This window comes from Haliotis rufescens, unplaced genomic scaffold (assembly GCF_023055435.1).
Source record: "Haliotis rufescens isolate VD_foot unplaced genomic scaffold, xgHalRufe1.0.p SCAF_1, whole genome shotgun sequence".
In the NCBI taxonomy this organism is placed as follows: domain Eukaryota; kingdom Metazoa; phylum Mollusca; class Gastropoda; order Lepetellida; family Haliotidae; genus Haliotis; species Haliotis rufescens.
The window spans coordinates 84,822,843-84,840,961 of NW_025963779.1; the positions used below are offsets into that span (position 1 = coordinate 84,822,843).

General features: G+C 38.7%; 1 protein-coding gene across 3 annotated transcripts in view; it reads left to right on the top strand.

The window, feature by feature from the left end:
* Positions 1-18,119, top strand: part of LOC124136966 (serine/threonine-protein kinase ULK3-like) — a 70,700-nt gene that overhangs the window by 4,201 nt on the left and 48,380 nt on the right. For 2 of the 3 annotated variants that reach the window (XM_048402591.1, XM_048402594.1), the window contains exons 2-3: positions 16,328-16,468; positions 17,255-17,375. In XM_048402591.1, coding sequence (XP_048258548.1) covers positions 16,328-16,468; positions 17,255-17,375 — 262 coding nt within the window. Of the gene's footprint in view, positions 1-12,996; positions 13,130-16,327; positions 16,469-17,254; positions 17,376-18,119 lie in introns of those variants that run through there. The other variant, XM_048402596.1, reaches the window with a different exon arrangement.

Below are 18,119 nucleotides of genomic sequence, written 5' to 3' on the forward strand. Positions count from 1 at the left end.
ATGACCTGGATCATCTGGCAGGGGAGTGACCAACACACTTTTTCGTTTTGACGGGATATAAGCCGCGAGTACGATGCCACTATTTATTATCTTAGTTAAATTATGTCCCTTACCCATCATCGCATAAGGTGGGATAATGACGATATTCAGTAGCCACTCGATGTTTGCTTCGACCATAGTCCATTTATTATCATCGTTGCGAGTAATATTGTACGAAGTGTTTTTAAGGAGTCTACTAACGTCGACATCGCTTAAATCTCCTAGATTACCCGTGAATGTGACTTCTTTCCGCTTGTATACATTATCGTGTAAGTGTAAAGCGTATAACTTACCATTGTCACCGGGTTTATCAAATCCTTCCGTGTCTCCGAGATCGGAAAGCGCAATTGTATTACATTGTCTTACTGTTCCAGGGCCTGATGCATCAACCATTATTTTTAATATGGAGTGTTACACTTAAGTATCCTATATGTACAGGTTGATGTTTTACATCTAATACAGAAATTTTAAGGTCTGAAATAATACCCCGCTTCATTTTTTTATATTGTAATAACGAGAATGATTCCGTTCTACCGCTATTATATTTTTCATTTTTCACTGGAACACTTCTGAGTAGAGTTGAAGGACTTTCTAGTTGAATATTATCTGTCGTGCTTATTTGATCAAGATGGATGAACAACTCTTTATAGGGAACTAAATCGGGTAATTTAATTCCCTGTCGTGGTTTGTTAGAATTTATAATTCCTATTCTATGATGAAATCCAAGTGTAACTTCTAAGTATGGCCTAAGAACTACAACGTTTTCTCCAGAGTCGACTTTCACTATCCCATTCGACTCATTTTGTGTTAGACTAGCTCCATTAGGCTTAAAAATTTCATCATTGAGTGAGCATACGCTGTAATACCCATCAGGTATAGTAATGAATTTTTCAATACCATTGTTTTCACCTATTATATCTATACTATTATTTCTTCTCGCAGCACTTATATTGGTCCACAGCGGGTAATACGTTACATCGCATAGTGCGACTTCGAGTTGTCCATCCCAGTTATCGATAGTATGAAGCAGTTCAATAGACTGACCATTTGTTATTCCCGGGAGTGTAACATACATATTAAATATACAATGATACTATATCATAACTTAAATATGAAATCGACTCACATTACTAATCAATCGATTATGGTAACTGCCTCCGGTGCTGAGTTTACCGTTAAATTCCACGATATCTTTGAAAAATACAGTTTCACGGCAACTAACGATACAATGGTGGACGATTGGTTTAACCGTCCGATGCAATTTTGGCAGAATCAGTTAAACTTTGCCGTATGGTGTGCCACAACGAGATGTGGTGTATCTGTTAATGTCCCAGGATTTAAACTATATAAGTCTGTTATATTATTTCACGTGTACTATCAGATTAGACGTATACTTAAAGAAATTAGTGCTCCATTACCGATGGATCCAGCATGGAATCATGCAAATAATCATTATAATAAGAGGGCCTTCGAACGTATTTGTAATGAATTTAATGTTTCTACGAGTAAAGATTGGCGCATTAGTGGACCTAGCCATGGTCTAGGTATTCCGTACAATGGACAAAGAACTATTAAAGATAAAAGCGATTATTTAATTAAAGCTGGTGTGATCCCTTCAGGCTTTGCTCTCTCGGATAAACAGTTTAGAGCAGATCGTATGAACTTTGAGAGTGGCATTCCTTATCTTATAACAAAGTTTGTGCATCCAAACGATACAACAGATGCTTGGAATGAATTTCTTAATGATAAAACGGAAAATAATTTTACTAACCCAGGATTTGAAAGAGTTAATGAATCGATAAGAACTTATGTGTGGGCAATTCTCGGAGCACAATCGCAAACACGAACATCCATTATTGGTACTGGGACGGCGTTCGATGCGCAAAAACAGTTTGTCGCAAACGTGGAGGACGCCATTAATTCACCAGTTGACATACCATCGTCTATAAAGCGTTTTCAAGATGCATTACAGTACGCTCAATCCAAAGTGGACTTCGTTTATGCGCCGGGACTATACATGTCTCCGAGTAATATGGAACTTAAGATCGGTCAAGTGATAGGCTATAATAATAAAATTGTTATCGCTACCGATCAACAAAAACCAGGTATAAATTCAGATATTAACGTCGAATTAATAACGCAAACGATCACGGGCGAAAAGGGAATAATCAAACCGCAAACACCAACTATCGCTCAACCATCTACTAATGCTCAAGTACCACCGCATATTGAGGCTAAAAATCAACAACATATCGATGAAAAAACAGCGCTCGTAGTGGGTGGAGTCTCGGTTGGCTTACTCATGATTTGGTTAAATAGTTCTTAGCGAACACGTACAGCAGCCCTGCAATTGCTACGATCAACCCCCACAAGTTTTGACTAAGCCAAGTGGTGGTCTTAGCTAATAAATTCAATAGCCAGGAAACTACACTCCCTATTATACCGGGAAGTGCAGCCGCGGCTTTCTCAGCGAGCTTTCCCAGTGCTGAACCTAATGCTTTTAAATGCTCTTTTATCCACTCTTTTATACCGTTTTTATCGCTAGGCGGTGTACCACCACCTGTACTACCACCTGTTAACGAGAGAGTCAAAGTCGATATAATAAATCCCAACGCGGTTAAAATACTGGCAATGGTTATTCCCTGTTCTCTGAACAATGTTTTAATTTTATCGGCCAGTGTAGTGTCATCGTTGAGGACTTGATCGATAGTTTCTCGAATACGACTGATTTGCGAACGAAGTGTCTTTCTATTACTGGAAGCAGCTTCGAGGCGGGCCGATCTTTCGTCTTCTAAGTTACGTAATCTTTCCGCTACGCGGCGTCTACTGAACTCATCGCCCGCCTGTTCGAGTTTTGTTTTCTCTTGAGCTATATGCTTGTCGATTTCGGATATCTTGGCTGTATTATTGATGAGTTCTCCCCGCATTGTTCGCATTGCCTTGTCAAGACCTCGTAATTCCCTAATACTGAACTCTGAATATGGTGATACACTGACCGTGGAATTATCGTAATAGGTATCTAAGATTTCTCCGAGTCCGTTCGAGGCCACGTTAGAGGCTGCTTCCAAATCATCTGTATTAACGAGTTCATCACGCACGGTTCGAAGAACCTTAGTAGTCTTCGCGGAAAGTCGTCGGTAGTCCACAAAACCTAATTTATCACGAACAGTGCTGATGCCGTGTTTAGCAGCTATCGTAGACAAGGCTAGGGGCTTACGAGTACGAGAATGCATAAGATCAATATCCGGAGCGCCACGCAGTCGCAATATTCCTTTACTATCTATCTCAAACTTTGAATAGTCACGACCTATTGGGGTATCATCTTTTAAGGCATCGTAATAATCATTGACGGTTGATTGTAAAATTTCATCGTTAAGATTCGTGCCACCAAAGTTGGTTTCATCAGTACCCTCTTCGTTTGGGTTATCAAAGTCATCAAGTGTACTTAGATCATAGTTATTAATATCAAGATCAGTCATTTTTATATTAAACATAGGGTACATAATTTCAATATAAACAATGTCTTCGCAATACGGACGCAAGTTAAACCCACAACGTAGACTTCGAGATCCATTAGGGGTCAAGGCAATTCGTCAGTCTGTAACTATAACTAATAACCCTAGTACCATAGATCAGAATCAAACGCTTCTGGTTCGCTTTCCTAATCTCGGCGCACACGATGTGTTAGTTCCGGGAACTGTCCGACTAGCGTTTACGATTAGTTTGACTTCTACAGACGTTAACAGGGAGCCCGTTCAGAACATAGGTCGTGCTATCGTTAAGAAAATTGCCATTAAAATTAGCGGTAATGAGGTTTTGAGTATCGACGATAGCGATGTATACTATTGCTACATGGATCTCTGGAGAACGGATAAAGAGCGGGAAAACTTACAGTACCAAGGTATTTGTAATAAGAACACATTGAGACTGCGCGTGGGTGCTGAAAATGGTGTTGATACCAACGAAAAAGATAAGGCCGTTGCCGACGTATTAGGTAACAGATTCTATGTTCCCCTAGACTTTGAATTACTAGATTCCCACATGCCCTTTTATCAAGCATCCCTAGGCGATAGGTTAGAATACGAACTCACTTTTAATGACTACGGTAGAGTAATCAGATCTGCTAATGATGATGCTAGCTATTCAATTGACAATATCTCTCTGGAGTACGATATGATAACGGATCCCGAATTAGCCAGACAAATTCGTAACCAGTATACCGGAAGTTTAGCCATTTTGTACGATCGCGTGCTGCGGCACCGAAAGATCACGAGGGACAAAAAAGATACGATGTGGAATATCAATCTAAACGTTCCCACGAGGTCGCTGAAGGGTATTTTAATGTTGTTCGAGGACCCCTCCGATGCGTTTAAAAGAAATACCGAGAAGTTCTACAATCCCAAGATTACAAAAGTAGAATTGACTATCGAGGGCGTTCCTAATCAACTATATAGCCAAGGAATGCTAGCGTATCACCAGTGGGATGAGATTAAAAAACTTCCTTCTATAAAACGTTCTCCGGAAGTTAACGCGGTCGTGAAAGATCTGTCTCTCGGGAGTGTATCGATGGGTGAATACCTCACCACGAAGTACGCACTATGGCTCGACATGCGAACAACGGACGATGACCAATTACACGGCAGTGGGAGGAGAATAGAAAATGCTAGCGAGGGTGCCACCATACAGATAACGAAGCTCCAGGAAGCAGCTGGTAAATTAAACATATATTTGTACGTGATTATGGATGCGCAACTTAATATACAGAATGGGAGATTCGTGCAAGCAATCTATTGATAATCTTTTACCTAAAGATCCGCACTGCGCTATCATATGCGGGCAAACGGGCTGCGGAAAAACAGCCTTTATTCTAGATATTTTAGAAAGTCAATATCGGGACGTTTTCGATCATATTATTATTCTGTGCCCGACTATAAGCGTTAATAAAACATACCTATCGAGAGATTGGGTAATGAATGATGATGGGGTACACAGAGTCGATCCGGGCGATCGTTTACAAGACTGCCTCCGAGTATGTCACGAAAAATACAAAGGAGAATCGACCCTTTTCGTAATAGACGATTGCAGCGCGAGTAAAGAACTAACAAAAAAGAAAGATATGCTTTCGTATTTAGCATTCTCCGGTCGGCATACTCAGCATAGCGTTTGGGTACTTACTCAAAAATACAACTCTGTCCTGAAAGATCTCAGAGAGCAGACCAAATGGGTAGCGCTTTTTCATTGCAAAGATCGAGATTCATTCGAGGAATGTTTACGCGAAAATGATGTCATTTATACCAAGGGCGAACGAGACAAAGTCAGAAAAGTGTTAGCGGCAACGAAGCACTGTAAACTCGTATTAAAAACCGATCAACCAGCTGCTTATGCAATTGCTTAGCAAAATGTAGCAAAAATGTAGCAAATTGTAGAAAAATGTAGCAAAATGTGGCAAAATTGTAGAAAAATTGTAGCAAAATGTAGCAAAATATAGCAAAAATGTAGCAAATTGAACATTAGCGGTTAATATTACATAATGTGGTTCGAAATCCTCATTCTTTCACAACAGTTCATTATTACGGGATGTATTGGATATGTCATATTATATTATGTTAGACTTAAATATCTCCTTAGGTATTACATTATGGAATGCGACGAACTCATCGAACAAATGCTCAAAGAATCTGATGCAGATCAAAATGCTGATAAATCTTTAGATAAACATAGAGAAAGACTTGCCGCTTTGGAAAATGTTCCCAATATTTGGGAGAAAATTATACCATCGAAAAAATTGATAACATGACAGACGAAGAAATTAAAAAACTGTACGCTCGTTACGAGTCTAGACTGGGAGCTACCATGACTAAAACGATAGGGTCTTCTATATTACAACTATACACAGCCGTAGCTAGTACGTTTCTCCCCATCCCGGCAGAACATAGCCTGTATTTATGCGAATCTCTCGAGAAAGACCCATTCATCGAACACGCTATAAGCGCAGTGAGCTGTGAGTTTTATCATAGATACGGAATGTTCTTAGCTCCGTTCACCACAGCTTTAATAACGGCTAGGTATTGTCAATTTAAACATACATGCCCACTTAATAATATAAATGGAGACACAATCACAACAGGTGACACCACAACAGATTGTGAACGAGGAACCACAACAGATTGCGGAACAACAAGTGAACACACAACAAGTGAATGAGGAACCACCACCAGTGAATGTGAATGCACCACATGTGAATAAGAAACCCAGAGTTACTAAGAATCCTTTGAAAATAGCTGCAGGAAGAAAGGGAGGGCTGGCGAGGAAAGCGAAATTAATAAATAATTCAAATATTAATCCGATTAAAACATGGGCACTAGTAGGAGTTGCTGGTATAGCGGTTGTATGGTTCTTTTATAAGTCCGGAGAAGAGAAAACGTCACCCCCGCCGCAACAACAAGTTCAATTAGAGGTTAGTCCCCATATAATGCTATAAGAAGCATGACTACTCCAGCTACAGACGGTAAAATGTTGGTAAACGCGACGTATCATTCAGCCGTGGTCACCGGCTTGGCCATTGGCTATGCCCGTATGGCTAAAATGATTACTAAAGCCACACCTCCCAAGCTAGATTTTAATGGATATGACATCGGAATGGCCATTCTTGATATTGGATTAGCTATGGCAACGAAGGATATGCTCATCAAACAAGGACTTATCCCGGAAGACATAATGAAGTAATTAAACATTTGAATATTTTATATTATTATACATATGGCATCAATTGCGATGATGGTCGGTGGAGCTGTTGTTAATGCTCTAGCTTTTTCGGGGAGTAATTTTTTATTTTCCAGTATGAGGGAATCAAACGCTAAAGAAGTTGAAGAGGAGCGTAAACGACATAACGAAGCTTTAGAACAATACCAAGCAGCCCAGTTACAATATACACAGCAGAGAATGAAGAGATTAGACTTTATTCATGAACAACTGATGAAGGAAGGACATTCAATTCAAACGTTTAAGGATGTCGAATCTGCCATGCACGAATACTTCCTCGTTTATGGGAAAAAACTAGACCCAATACTGAGACCAACAATGAGTCAGTTTTATACACCGTCAGAGGCTCAAAAAAACCGAGAGATGACATTTATGATTATTGGTTTGACTGGTGTATTGATTTTCAGCTATACCATGCATAAGTCAGAGTGACAGCTGTGGCTATGAGCGATCTATAAATAGCGTTGGCTGACTGCCTAATCAATAGTGTAGATGTGTTTTACCTTTTAGACAAATGATATGATATGTGTATAACCACCATGAATCTATGCAAATATACACTCATGGGGAAATCGATTCAATGTCAGAAGCCATCGGTGGGTATTTACTGTGGCACTCACGCTTATAACATCAGAAAGGGTTTTAAAAATTACGTTTGTTCTGTATGTGGGATTGGAGTCAAATGTAGTTACAGTTTATGTAAGAGTCACGGTGCTGATAAGGTCAGGAAGCAGATTATTTATGCTAGGAAGAGAGATTACATCAATGAGAGGAATAGGTTGGGGAGAATACGTATTTATATATGAAAAACAACCATTTAGACAAATGAATCATTTTGTATATACCATTCAACCACAATGGTTTTTGTCAGAGAATTAAAAGCTATGGCAAAGCAAAGTGGACTGCGTGGATATTCTCGTATGAGAAAAGCTGAATTGATGGATTTACTCGGTTTGGAATACAACAGACCCGAGACTGTTAGAGAACTCAAAGTTCGAGCGAGAAACAGTGGGCTGAGAGGTTATTCTCGAATGAGAAGAGCTGAATTGATCGCTTTACTAGATAATAATCAACCTAATGATAATGTTGATAATGATAATGATGATGATAATCAACAACAAGAATTAATATTTGTACCCACATCCACCGGCGTTGGTAAATATCTAAGAGGTTGGAAGATGGATATTAATTCCAACATGGATGTTAACGATATTAAGCCCATCATATCGAGTAAAATTAACGAGGAATTAGATGATTTACATAGTATAAAATACCAGCTGACGATTAAAATGACATTGAGTAAAAGTAACACAGACGATAGCACCGAATATACCGAACCATATTTCCGAAGCAATCAAGAAGTTATAACCGAATCCGATGCTATAAACTCATCATTAGATACATCAATTCAGAGAATACAGGAAACTTTAGAACGCTGGACTAATAGAGGTTCGGGTTGGGGTGTTGATAAAATCGATAGTTTATATTTAGATATAGCGAATTATATGCCCTTCAAAGGTGGATCTTATATAGATTTACCTCCGTATTATAAGAAGAAAAAAGCCATAATTAACGTAAAAAATAAATCCGATGACTGTTTAAGAATGATGATAAGATCTGCATTGTTCCCCGTAGACAAGCATCCGGATAGACCTTCTAGCTATCCTCAAAACGATGGACTCAACTTCGATGGTATAGACGAACCTACACCAATATCACAAATTGATAAGGTGGAAAAGCAAAATAATTTAGCTATAAATGTTTTTGGACATTCTAAAGGAATTGTTGTACACAGGATAAGCTCCGCTCCGGAAAATATCCCCAGAATCAATTCATTTCTGATCGAAAAAGATGGTAAATATCATTATACGTGGATAAAGAGTTTAAACAGGCTATTATACGATCAAACAAAACATGCTAGAAAGAAATATTTCTGTGAAAGATGCCTGCATGGGTACAGCAGACAAGATCTATTAGAAGCGCATAAAGAAGACTGTAGAGGTGTTGGACAGAATGCTATCAGGATCGATATGCCTAAAGAAGGAAAAAATATATTAAAATTTGAACATTATTGTAATCAAATGCCAGTACCGTACATAATTTACGCCAACTTCGAAGCGCTTATCAAACCCATAGAAAATACCAACCATAGCAATACTGATAATAGTTTTACGTACAAAACTCAAGAACATATTCCTTGTGGGTTTGGATATGTAGTTGTAAGGTATGATGGGAAAACAAACCCACCCGTGATTTACAGAGGTCCCGATGCAGCGGGAAAGTTCCTAGAATATCTACAAAATGAAGAGAGAATAATCAGGGAAAAATTATCGTGTAAGATACCCATGCGTATGACGAGGGATGATTGGAGTACCTATAAGAAGTCAACGAGTTGTCACGTTTGTAATAAACCCCTGGATGGGGATTCCGTAAGAGATCATTGTCACGTCACGGGTAATTATCGGGGAGCCGCTCATAACGAGTGTAACTTGAAACTAAAAATGAATGCTCAAACAATACCCATCCCAGTTGTGTTTCATAACCTTAGGGGATACGATTCACATCTCATTATGCAAGCTATCTCGAAGACCGACGGCGGTTTAACGTGCATTCCTAATAATATGGAAAAATACATATCGTTCTCGTTGACTAAACCTATACATTATAGGGACAAGGATGGGAAATCTAGAACAAAGCAAAGTAATGGGCTTAGATTCATAGACTCCGTACAGTTTCTGTTATCTTCCCTGGACAATTTAGCTAATGCGAACAATCCCGATGACTTCGCGATAACAAATCAATATACCGATAAGATAACTCGTCATTTGTTGCTGAGAAAAGGTGTATATCCTTACGAATATATGGATGATTGGTCTAGATTCGAAGAAACTGAATTACCACCCCTCGAATCATTCTATAGTAACTTAACAGAATCTAGAATAACAGATGCCGATTATGAACACGCTCTGACGGTGTGGGATAAATTAGGTTGTAAGAATTTAGGCGGTTATCACGATCTGTACTTAAAAACAGATGTACTGTTACTCGCCGATATATTCGAGATATTTAGAAAGACATGTTTCAAACAATATGGCTTGGACCCGGCATGGTACTATTCCAGTCCCGGACTATCGTGGGATGCATTGTTGAAGAAGACCGGCGTAGAACTAAAACTACTCACAGATTACGATATGCACTTGTTTATTGAGAAAGGATTAAGAGGTGGTATATCGATGGCAGCTAAAAGGTATTCTAAGGCTAATAATAAATTAGTGGAAGGATACGATCCGAGTAAACCCGACACCCACATATTATATCTCGACGCTAACAATTTGTACGGATGGGCTATGAGTCAACCTTTACCCACGGGTGGTTTTGAATGGGTCAATGATATCAATGTGAATAATATCAATAATATCGAAGTGAATAAAGGGTACATACTAGAAGTTGACTTGGAATATCCAAGTTCGTTACATAAAGACCATAACAGTTATCCGCTAGCTCCCGAAAGATTAATGGTTAATAAAGATTGGATGTCGGAATATCAACGCTCCTTGATGGGTAATAGTAGGTTAGCTAACGTAGAAAAACTCGTACCAAATTTGATGGATAAAACAAAATATATAGTTCACTACAGAAATCTCCAGTTGTATCTATCGTTGGGTATGAAACTTAAGAAAATACACAGAGTTCTAAAGTTTGATCAAAGCCCTTGGATGGAGCCCTATATAAGGTTGAACACAGATTTAAGAAAGATAGCTACCAGCGATTTCGAAAAGAATCTATATAAGCTCATGAATAACTCGGTATTTGGTAAAACTATGGAGAATCTAAGGAAGCGTGTTGATGTTAAATTAGTCAGATCTAATGAGGAAGAAAGACTCAGGAAACTTATAGCCAGCCCGGCTTTTAACAGAAGCAAGATATTCGATAACGACTTAGCCGCGTTGCATATGCAGAAGAGTAATATAAAATTCAACAGACCGGTGTACGTCGGTATGAGTATTCTCGACTTGTCAAAACACTTAATGTATGACTTTTATTACAACGAACTTAAGAAGCAATACGGCGATAGATGCGAGGTGTTATATACCGACACAGATTCTTTGTTGATGGAAATACAAACCGAGGATGTGTATAAAGATATGGCAGAAAAAATAGATATGTACGACACGAGCGATTACCCAAAAGATAATCCACTGCACAGCGTAGTAAATAAAAAGGTGTTAGGTAAGATGAAGGATGAATGTGCTGGGACCCCTATAGCGGAGTATGTAGGATTAAGACCTAAGATGTATTCTATAAAGAAGTCCGATAATGGAGAGATAAGAAAAGCTAAGGGCGTTAAGAAGTATGTTGTAAAAAAGCATATCAAACATGAACAGTATAAAGAATCATTATTCAACGGTAGAACGTTCAAACACGAGATGAACTCTTTAAGAAGTTACGATCATAGGATATATGGATTAAGAATGAACAAGACATCATTATCCCCCTTAGATACAAAGAGATGGATTGATAATGATGGTGTAAATACCTATGCTTATGGTTATGGTGGTAATACCGTACCGTCGGGAACTATGAACAACTCTTCTCGTACAAATGCCCTACCCGGTCCATCTTGAAGATAATAAAGAATAGGCTCTCCTTCTTTCGTAACCAATCGACTAATGTTATACGTCTTAAGGGACCATATGGGATCGGTTGCACGACGTAGGCCTCCTTCGAGTTCACCGGCCTGGTATAAATATCTTACCCTTACTCTATCCGGAAGTTTTCGTTCTTTGCCTCTCCTCGGTGCTGAAGATTCGGAAGTCACTGATTTCATTTTAATAGCATCGGATGGTTTCTTCCCTATTAATCTCGTTACTTCATTATTCAGCGCTGATATAACGGCTGATAATCGTGTCACCCATTCGGTTGATCTCAATCGCTCGGATTTCATTTCGATCCCATACTGATAGCCAAACAAACGTTCCGCTAATGTCCTGTTAAATCTTTCGACGATAGCTTGACTGCGGTGGGCCTCTCTTTCACCACGGACGATTTTGACATCGTTCTTTGTTAACAGTTTAGTTACCGATCCCATAAACTCGCGACCGGGATCTACTTGAAATAGCTTAGGCCATTTTAGCGGTCCGCATTTATATATGCGACTCAGTGCATTAGCTACCTCTGTTGATTCTTTCGATGTTAATGGCTCAGCCTCTTTGTATCGACTAGCCACATCCACAACGGTTAAAGCGTATTTGTACGTTTTGCGTTTTACCTTATCGTGGGGAAGAAACAAGAGGTCACCCTGATGAACTTCATTAGTTGTAAAAATATCAAACTTCTTCCTCGGTATATAACGCGGTGCCGGTAAATATATTTGCCACATCGCTTGTTTCTTTAACCAATCCTTGGCAACATCTTTAGATACCTTAGCCGTGGTGGCTAATTTTTTTATTGCTCCTACACCTTTCCAATATCCTCGTGGGCTATAGTAAATTTTATCCATTATTAATTAATATTGATGTTTCGTTTAATACATCTCATGACTATCGTTAAATCGCATAATCATTTTGACATAAAAAATCCCCCCTGTAGTAGCAGTATAGGTATATGAATCTGGCTCCAGTGGAAGTGGTCCAGAACCATCATTACCTATACTACTCTCCTGGCCAGGTTATCAATTCTAATTATAGGAAACAAATACAAAACAGGAATAAAGTTTAATGTAAAGTTTATTTTAACAAAATCAACAACAGAGAGCAAACCTACATCATTATTATACTTCCTACTTTTCACACTTCCCAACCTATGTAATACTATTCAAAACTACATCATTCTTTCACATATTCTTAATTCCACCCTTCTAACCTAACTCCCAAAAATGTAATGTCCCCAAACAAACCTTTTCAATTCCTACTCTTTTTCTCCTCCACCCATAACTAACACTAACTTAAGAAAAACATTATCCCAAACAAAAGAAAACTAACTGCTAATCCACAGAGAAAAAAGGTAACAAAAAGAGAGATCATGGTTCAAGACGCAGGGGTCGACCACTTACTATCCCCAGATGCTGGTGAAAGGACGACTGATGATTCCCTGACTGACTGACTGAGGTTGGGAATTTTACGTGCGCTTTACGATTCATATATTATATAGCCGACACACAGACCATGTGACCAGGAAAACGGACACAACCAATGAACACGCTCCTTACAATTGGCTCTCAACCATGGCTTCCGCCTAGCCGAGCATGCAAGGAGCGCGCCATCGTCACAGCTTCCCAGTCACTAGGCCCGCGTGGGCATAAGCTTTCACAAAAGGCCTACAAAGATAGGTACTACGTCACCTACCCCAATCCCCTATTTCTGTTAATCCTACAAAAATAACAACATTGCATACATTGTTGAATGTGTGAAACATCACCTTTGATCTTGAAATTGTGAATAATTAAAATAACATTTAACAATCTGTAACTAGCATTTTATTACGAACATCCTGTTTAATGCAATGAACGGACACTTCGATTACAACCTTGGTTGTCTAATTTTTAGAGCTTCACTTTGCCTGGTTCGGTCTACTAGTGCCTACAGTAACTGAACTGAACTTTATTACACTCAGACCACTATCAGCGGCATTAGAGGTACAGCATTGATCAACATACACATCACTATATATGCAAATATACAATATATATCAACAGATTTACCAAGCAGTGGCTTCAGTAAATAAAGATACAGGAAAGGGTTCATTTACAAGACATATTGATAGGGTTAAATAGCAGCATTAATATTTTACAAAATTTTGATAATTTTCTGGGTAAAATGTAAAATATTTTCTAATTAGCTGTTTTTCTCTTATTTTGAAATAGTGGGCAGATAAACAGATAGTGGAAGTCATCATCTAAATCAAATGATTTACAAAATGGACATTTTCTTTCAGTTAAAGGTATTTCTTTTCCAACTTCCAGTTTCAATGGGGAGGTTGTGATTGGAGGTTCTAAATACTCACCAAATACTTACTTTCATATTTAAATAATCTTCAAAAATCAGGGATTCATTTTTAACTATGGTATACAGTAAACTATGTTTATAACGAATACGCTTATAACGAACTGACGGTTATAAATAACTTTTTGTTTTGTCTTTTTGGTCCCGACCATTTGCTGTATATACGTTGCATATATGCATATAACGAACAACATTTATAACAAACTAAAATTAGCGTTTCTTTTTGTTTGTTATAACCATAGTTTACTGTACCTGGCTCCTTTGGAAGATTTATCTCAGGTGGCTTTTGGGGCTAAACTCTTATCAGGAAAATCATCAAAATTATCTTTACTCATTCGGAAGCTATTATATAATAATAACCTCTTTGAAAGATGCAAAAGGATAACCTTTGTAAAACAAATCTTCGACAACCATGGCCTAAGTTTCATTTGGCAATCACAAAGTTTTCAAAGTCCAAATCATCTAAAAATATGGTTAAAAACAAATTAAATGATACGCATATCGCAGTCCCGTTTCATTTCGACTAATTTTGACAGAGTTACTGCCCCTGTTTTATGGAGCTTCATTTGCCTAATTGTGAGAGAGGGTACTAAGCTTGTGAAATCAACCCCTCCTACAGTTTCCAGAGAATATCCCTGACACTCTACACACAAGATGTCGACATGTTGATGATACGCATATCGCAGTCCTGTTAGATTTCGACTAATTTTGACAGAGTTACTGCCCCTGTTTTTCTGGAGCTTCATGAAATCTACTCCTCCTCCAGTTCCAGAGAATATTCCTGACACTCTTCACACAAGATGTCGACATGTTGATGATACGCATATCGCAGAAAATATAAACTCGTTAAAAAAATTCATGCGGGGGATGTTGTGCTCTCAGAGCACTCTTGTTTAATATTTCTTATCGAAAGTGCATGTCTGTATGTTTACACTAATCATCACCAGATACACTTAAGCTATTCTAGCCATGGATAAGTGTTTCAGAAAAATGCCTGTCACAAGACAAACACTAAGGTTAAAAGTTTGCAGAATTGTGTTCAGAATTATAAAAAATTGGTTGCAGAATTTACAAAAAAGTTACTGCAGAATTTCTATTTTATTTTGGGCGGGGAATACAGAGGCAACTGATAAAATATGTCTACATTTTTAAATTGTGACGATAACTTAATAGTGAGAACTGAAATGTTGCTGCGAAATGTATATATTATTTACTGAATGTTTGAAAAAAATAATTAATGAAATGTATTATTATGTTTTGTCTGTGCAGGCATTTGTCCACAATAACATGAAGGGATATACCACTTTGTTTCAAGGTTGAAGGCAGTTGCTGAGACCGTCACTGATGCATAAAGATGTTTATATCACACTGTAGGTGTCTGTTGCTGTAGGTATTAGTAGACTCCGCCATGTGCCTAGGTCGTCGAACGATGCATGAGTGGTTTCACCATGGCTCAGTGAAGTCTGTTGTTTACACACAGGGGTGTTCGGGTTGGGACAACTTAAGATAGTGCTGCACCATAGAGATGACTAGCAGTGTATTTATTCAAATACTTAGTGATTGGATACGATTTATTAAAGTGTTTTTTTCTATTAGGAAATGTAAGTAAACTAAGACAGTTTGACAATATAGAGATTTATGCGAGATAAAAGATTCAAGTATTTAGTAATGGGATTAGATTAATTTCAGTTTTTTCAATTAAGAACTAAGTGAATTAAATAACTAAATGTAAGGAGAAGTATAGTTGGAGTACGGATGAACATAGCAGAGATTTGGACTGCAGTGTGGATTTTTGCAAAATAAAAGTCTGTTTTAAGTTAGTGCACACCTGTTAACAGTCAAATGGGTTGATCGATGTTTGTGCCTAGTTTGTGCAACCAGCAAGTCACTCATCCCTTACTATTGTTACTATTAGGTTTCTGGGTTTGTCAGCACCATACCCATGCTCATGGGTTCATCAAAGTGGTTATAATGTGAGACTTGTGTCACTTGGGCACTCCTCCCACAGCAAGCTGACACGCTGTGATACAAACTGGAATACTGTTCTAAGGGCATTAAACACACTCATTCACTTCATTCTCTGTGATGATGGAAAATGTATCCCAGCATGACAACAGTCTGTAACTAGTCCCAAGCCAGACTCTGGTAGGAACAGCTGATCATGGTTCATACGCTATCACGGAAATTTACAGAAATGGCACCAAAAACAAACTTGGGCTTTCAGGCACAAAACATATGGCACAGACTCTGACAAGTGTTGAGTTTTCAGGTGTAACATCGTGCATCTCACCATGACCTAAAATCCATATGGACCAGGGTGTGGAGTTATCCCACAGATGACATCCTTACCTTGTCAGCTTGCTGACGGGATGAACCTCTTTAGTCATGTGGACAATGCGTCTGACCTCAGATCAGGACTGTGGTTCGAATCCCATCACAGGACTTGGAAATCTTATTTCCACTACACATTGATGATATTTACAGCGATTTGCTGATGCTAGTATTCGGAGTAATTCCTGTTTCAGACCGGTGTTCGGGAAGTTGTGGCCATAAAATGTGTGTTAAAGTCCACTTTAAACAAGGCCTCAACAGAGAATCTCCTCACTGAGATTGAGCTCCTGAAGACGCTGAAGCATCCAAATATTGTAGAGCTGAGAGACTTCCAGGTAGGTTATGAATAGTACGTAGTACTTGAATATACTGTGCTCAGTGGGATCCGCAATATCTTTTGTTTTCATAACAGGACTGTTGTATGTCATGTTTCATACTACACAGAATATAACCACATGCTAATATTGGCTAGGTTATTGTGAAGTATTGTGTATTATAAAAAGAGAATATAATGTATGAATATCCCGATTTATATTTACATGTGTATAGTGACAAAATACTGTATTTATCTGAAAATATAAAATTGACATTCAATTCGACTGAGTTAACATTTACTTTAAAACTGTCAGTCTGCCTCAATGACACTATGGGCTGCAGAGACAGATTGCAAGGATTATGGAAATAAACATGTTCAGCTCATCTCGTGACCTGACAACATTTTACTTGCACACGTATGAACTAGCACTGATCTCATTAATTACTCACTGTTGCAACATATGAAAGGGTAAGAACTTACTAACAAGGTAAACATTTGTATAACAATTAAAGTTACATTGACAAAGTTGGAAGTCGTATACTGTATCCTAATTAGATATGGAGAACATACGTTGTGTCTTTTTGGTTTGACTGAATCAGCGATATCGTGAAGGGCGTAATTGCGAGGAACGACTGTGTCCAGTTGGTCAAGTCACTCCATGAGATAAACGTGTTATTTGACATGAACATGTAACTGGTGTGTATATATATATGTATTAAGCACTTTCGCAATAAGGGAGTTTAATGTGTGAGTGTCAGGAGAATATGATCAGCATCCCTTGTAACTCTGCCCCTCCCTCCTCCAGTGGGACGACGCCTACATCTACCTCATCATGGAACACTGCAGCGGTGGGGACTTCTCACACTTCATCCGTAAACGTCGCCGTCTTCCTGAACATCTGGTCAAAAGGTTCCTGCAGCAACTAGGTTCGTTATATTGACAACTCAGATTCACACTAGTTGTGAGTCTTCACTTGTTGGCTTGTGGGTTTTGCTATATTGGTAATATAGGACGTACATTAATTCAGGCTTTCCTCCCATATTGAGCTGATATACTGTGATATGACTGAAATGCTGTCCTCCTTTACTCACTCACTCACTTCACCCACCCTCCAAGATCAACCCTCCAACCCACCCACCCCGTGATATAACTGAAAGTGGCATAAATCCACTCCAGCTCTCACACCTTCACTCACTTCTTCATTCATTCCTTCACTCACTCACCTTCACCCACCCACCAAGATCCACACTCCACCCACCCACTCAACTGAAAGTGGCACATGACCACTCCAGTTCTCACACCTTCACTCCTACACTCGCCTACACTCACTCACTCACTCACTCATTCACTCACTCACTCACTCACTCACTCACTCACTCACTCATAAAGGAAGGAAGGAAGGAAGCCTAGATCCAACCCTAATGTTTGTGTGCAATGTTTTGTGTTTATGCTATATTACTGCGAGAAAATGTGTTCCTTATTAACTGCCAAATTCACTAAACATGGACATCATCCCTGTTAGCTGTTTAGTTATCCTGTGTTACATATAGAGCATCTCACCCAAGTGTCTTTTGACATCAAATATAACAGCACGAGTTGATAAAAGTGGAAAAACTCTGAGGCTTGCCGAGTAGTTTTTCCACTTTTATCAACGATATCAAAAGACACGA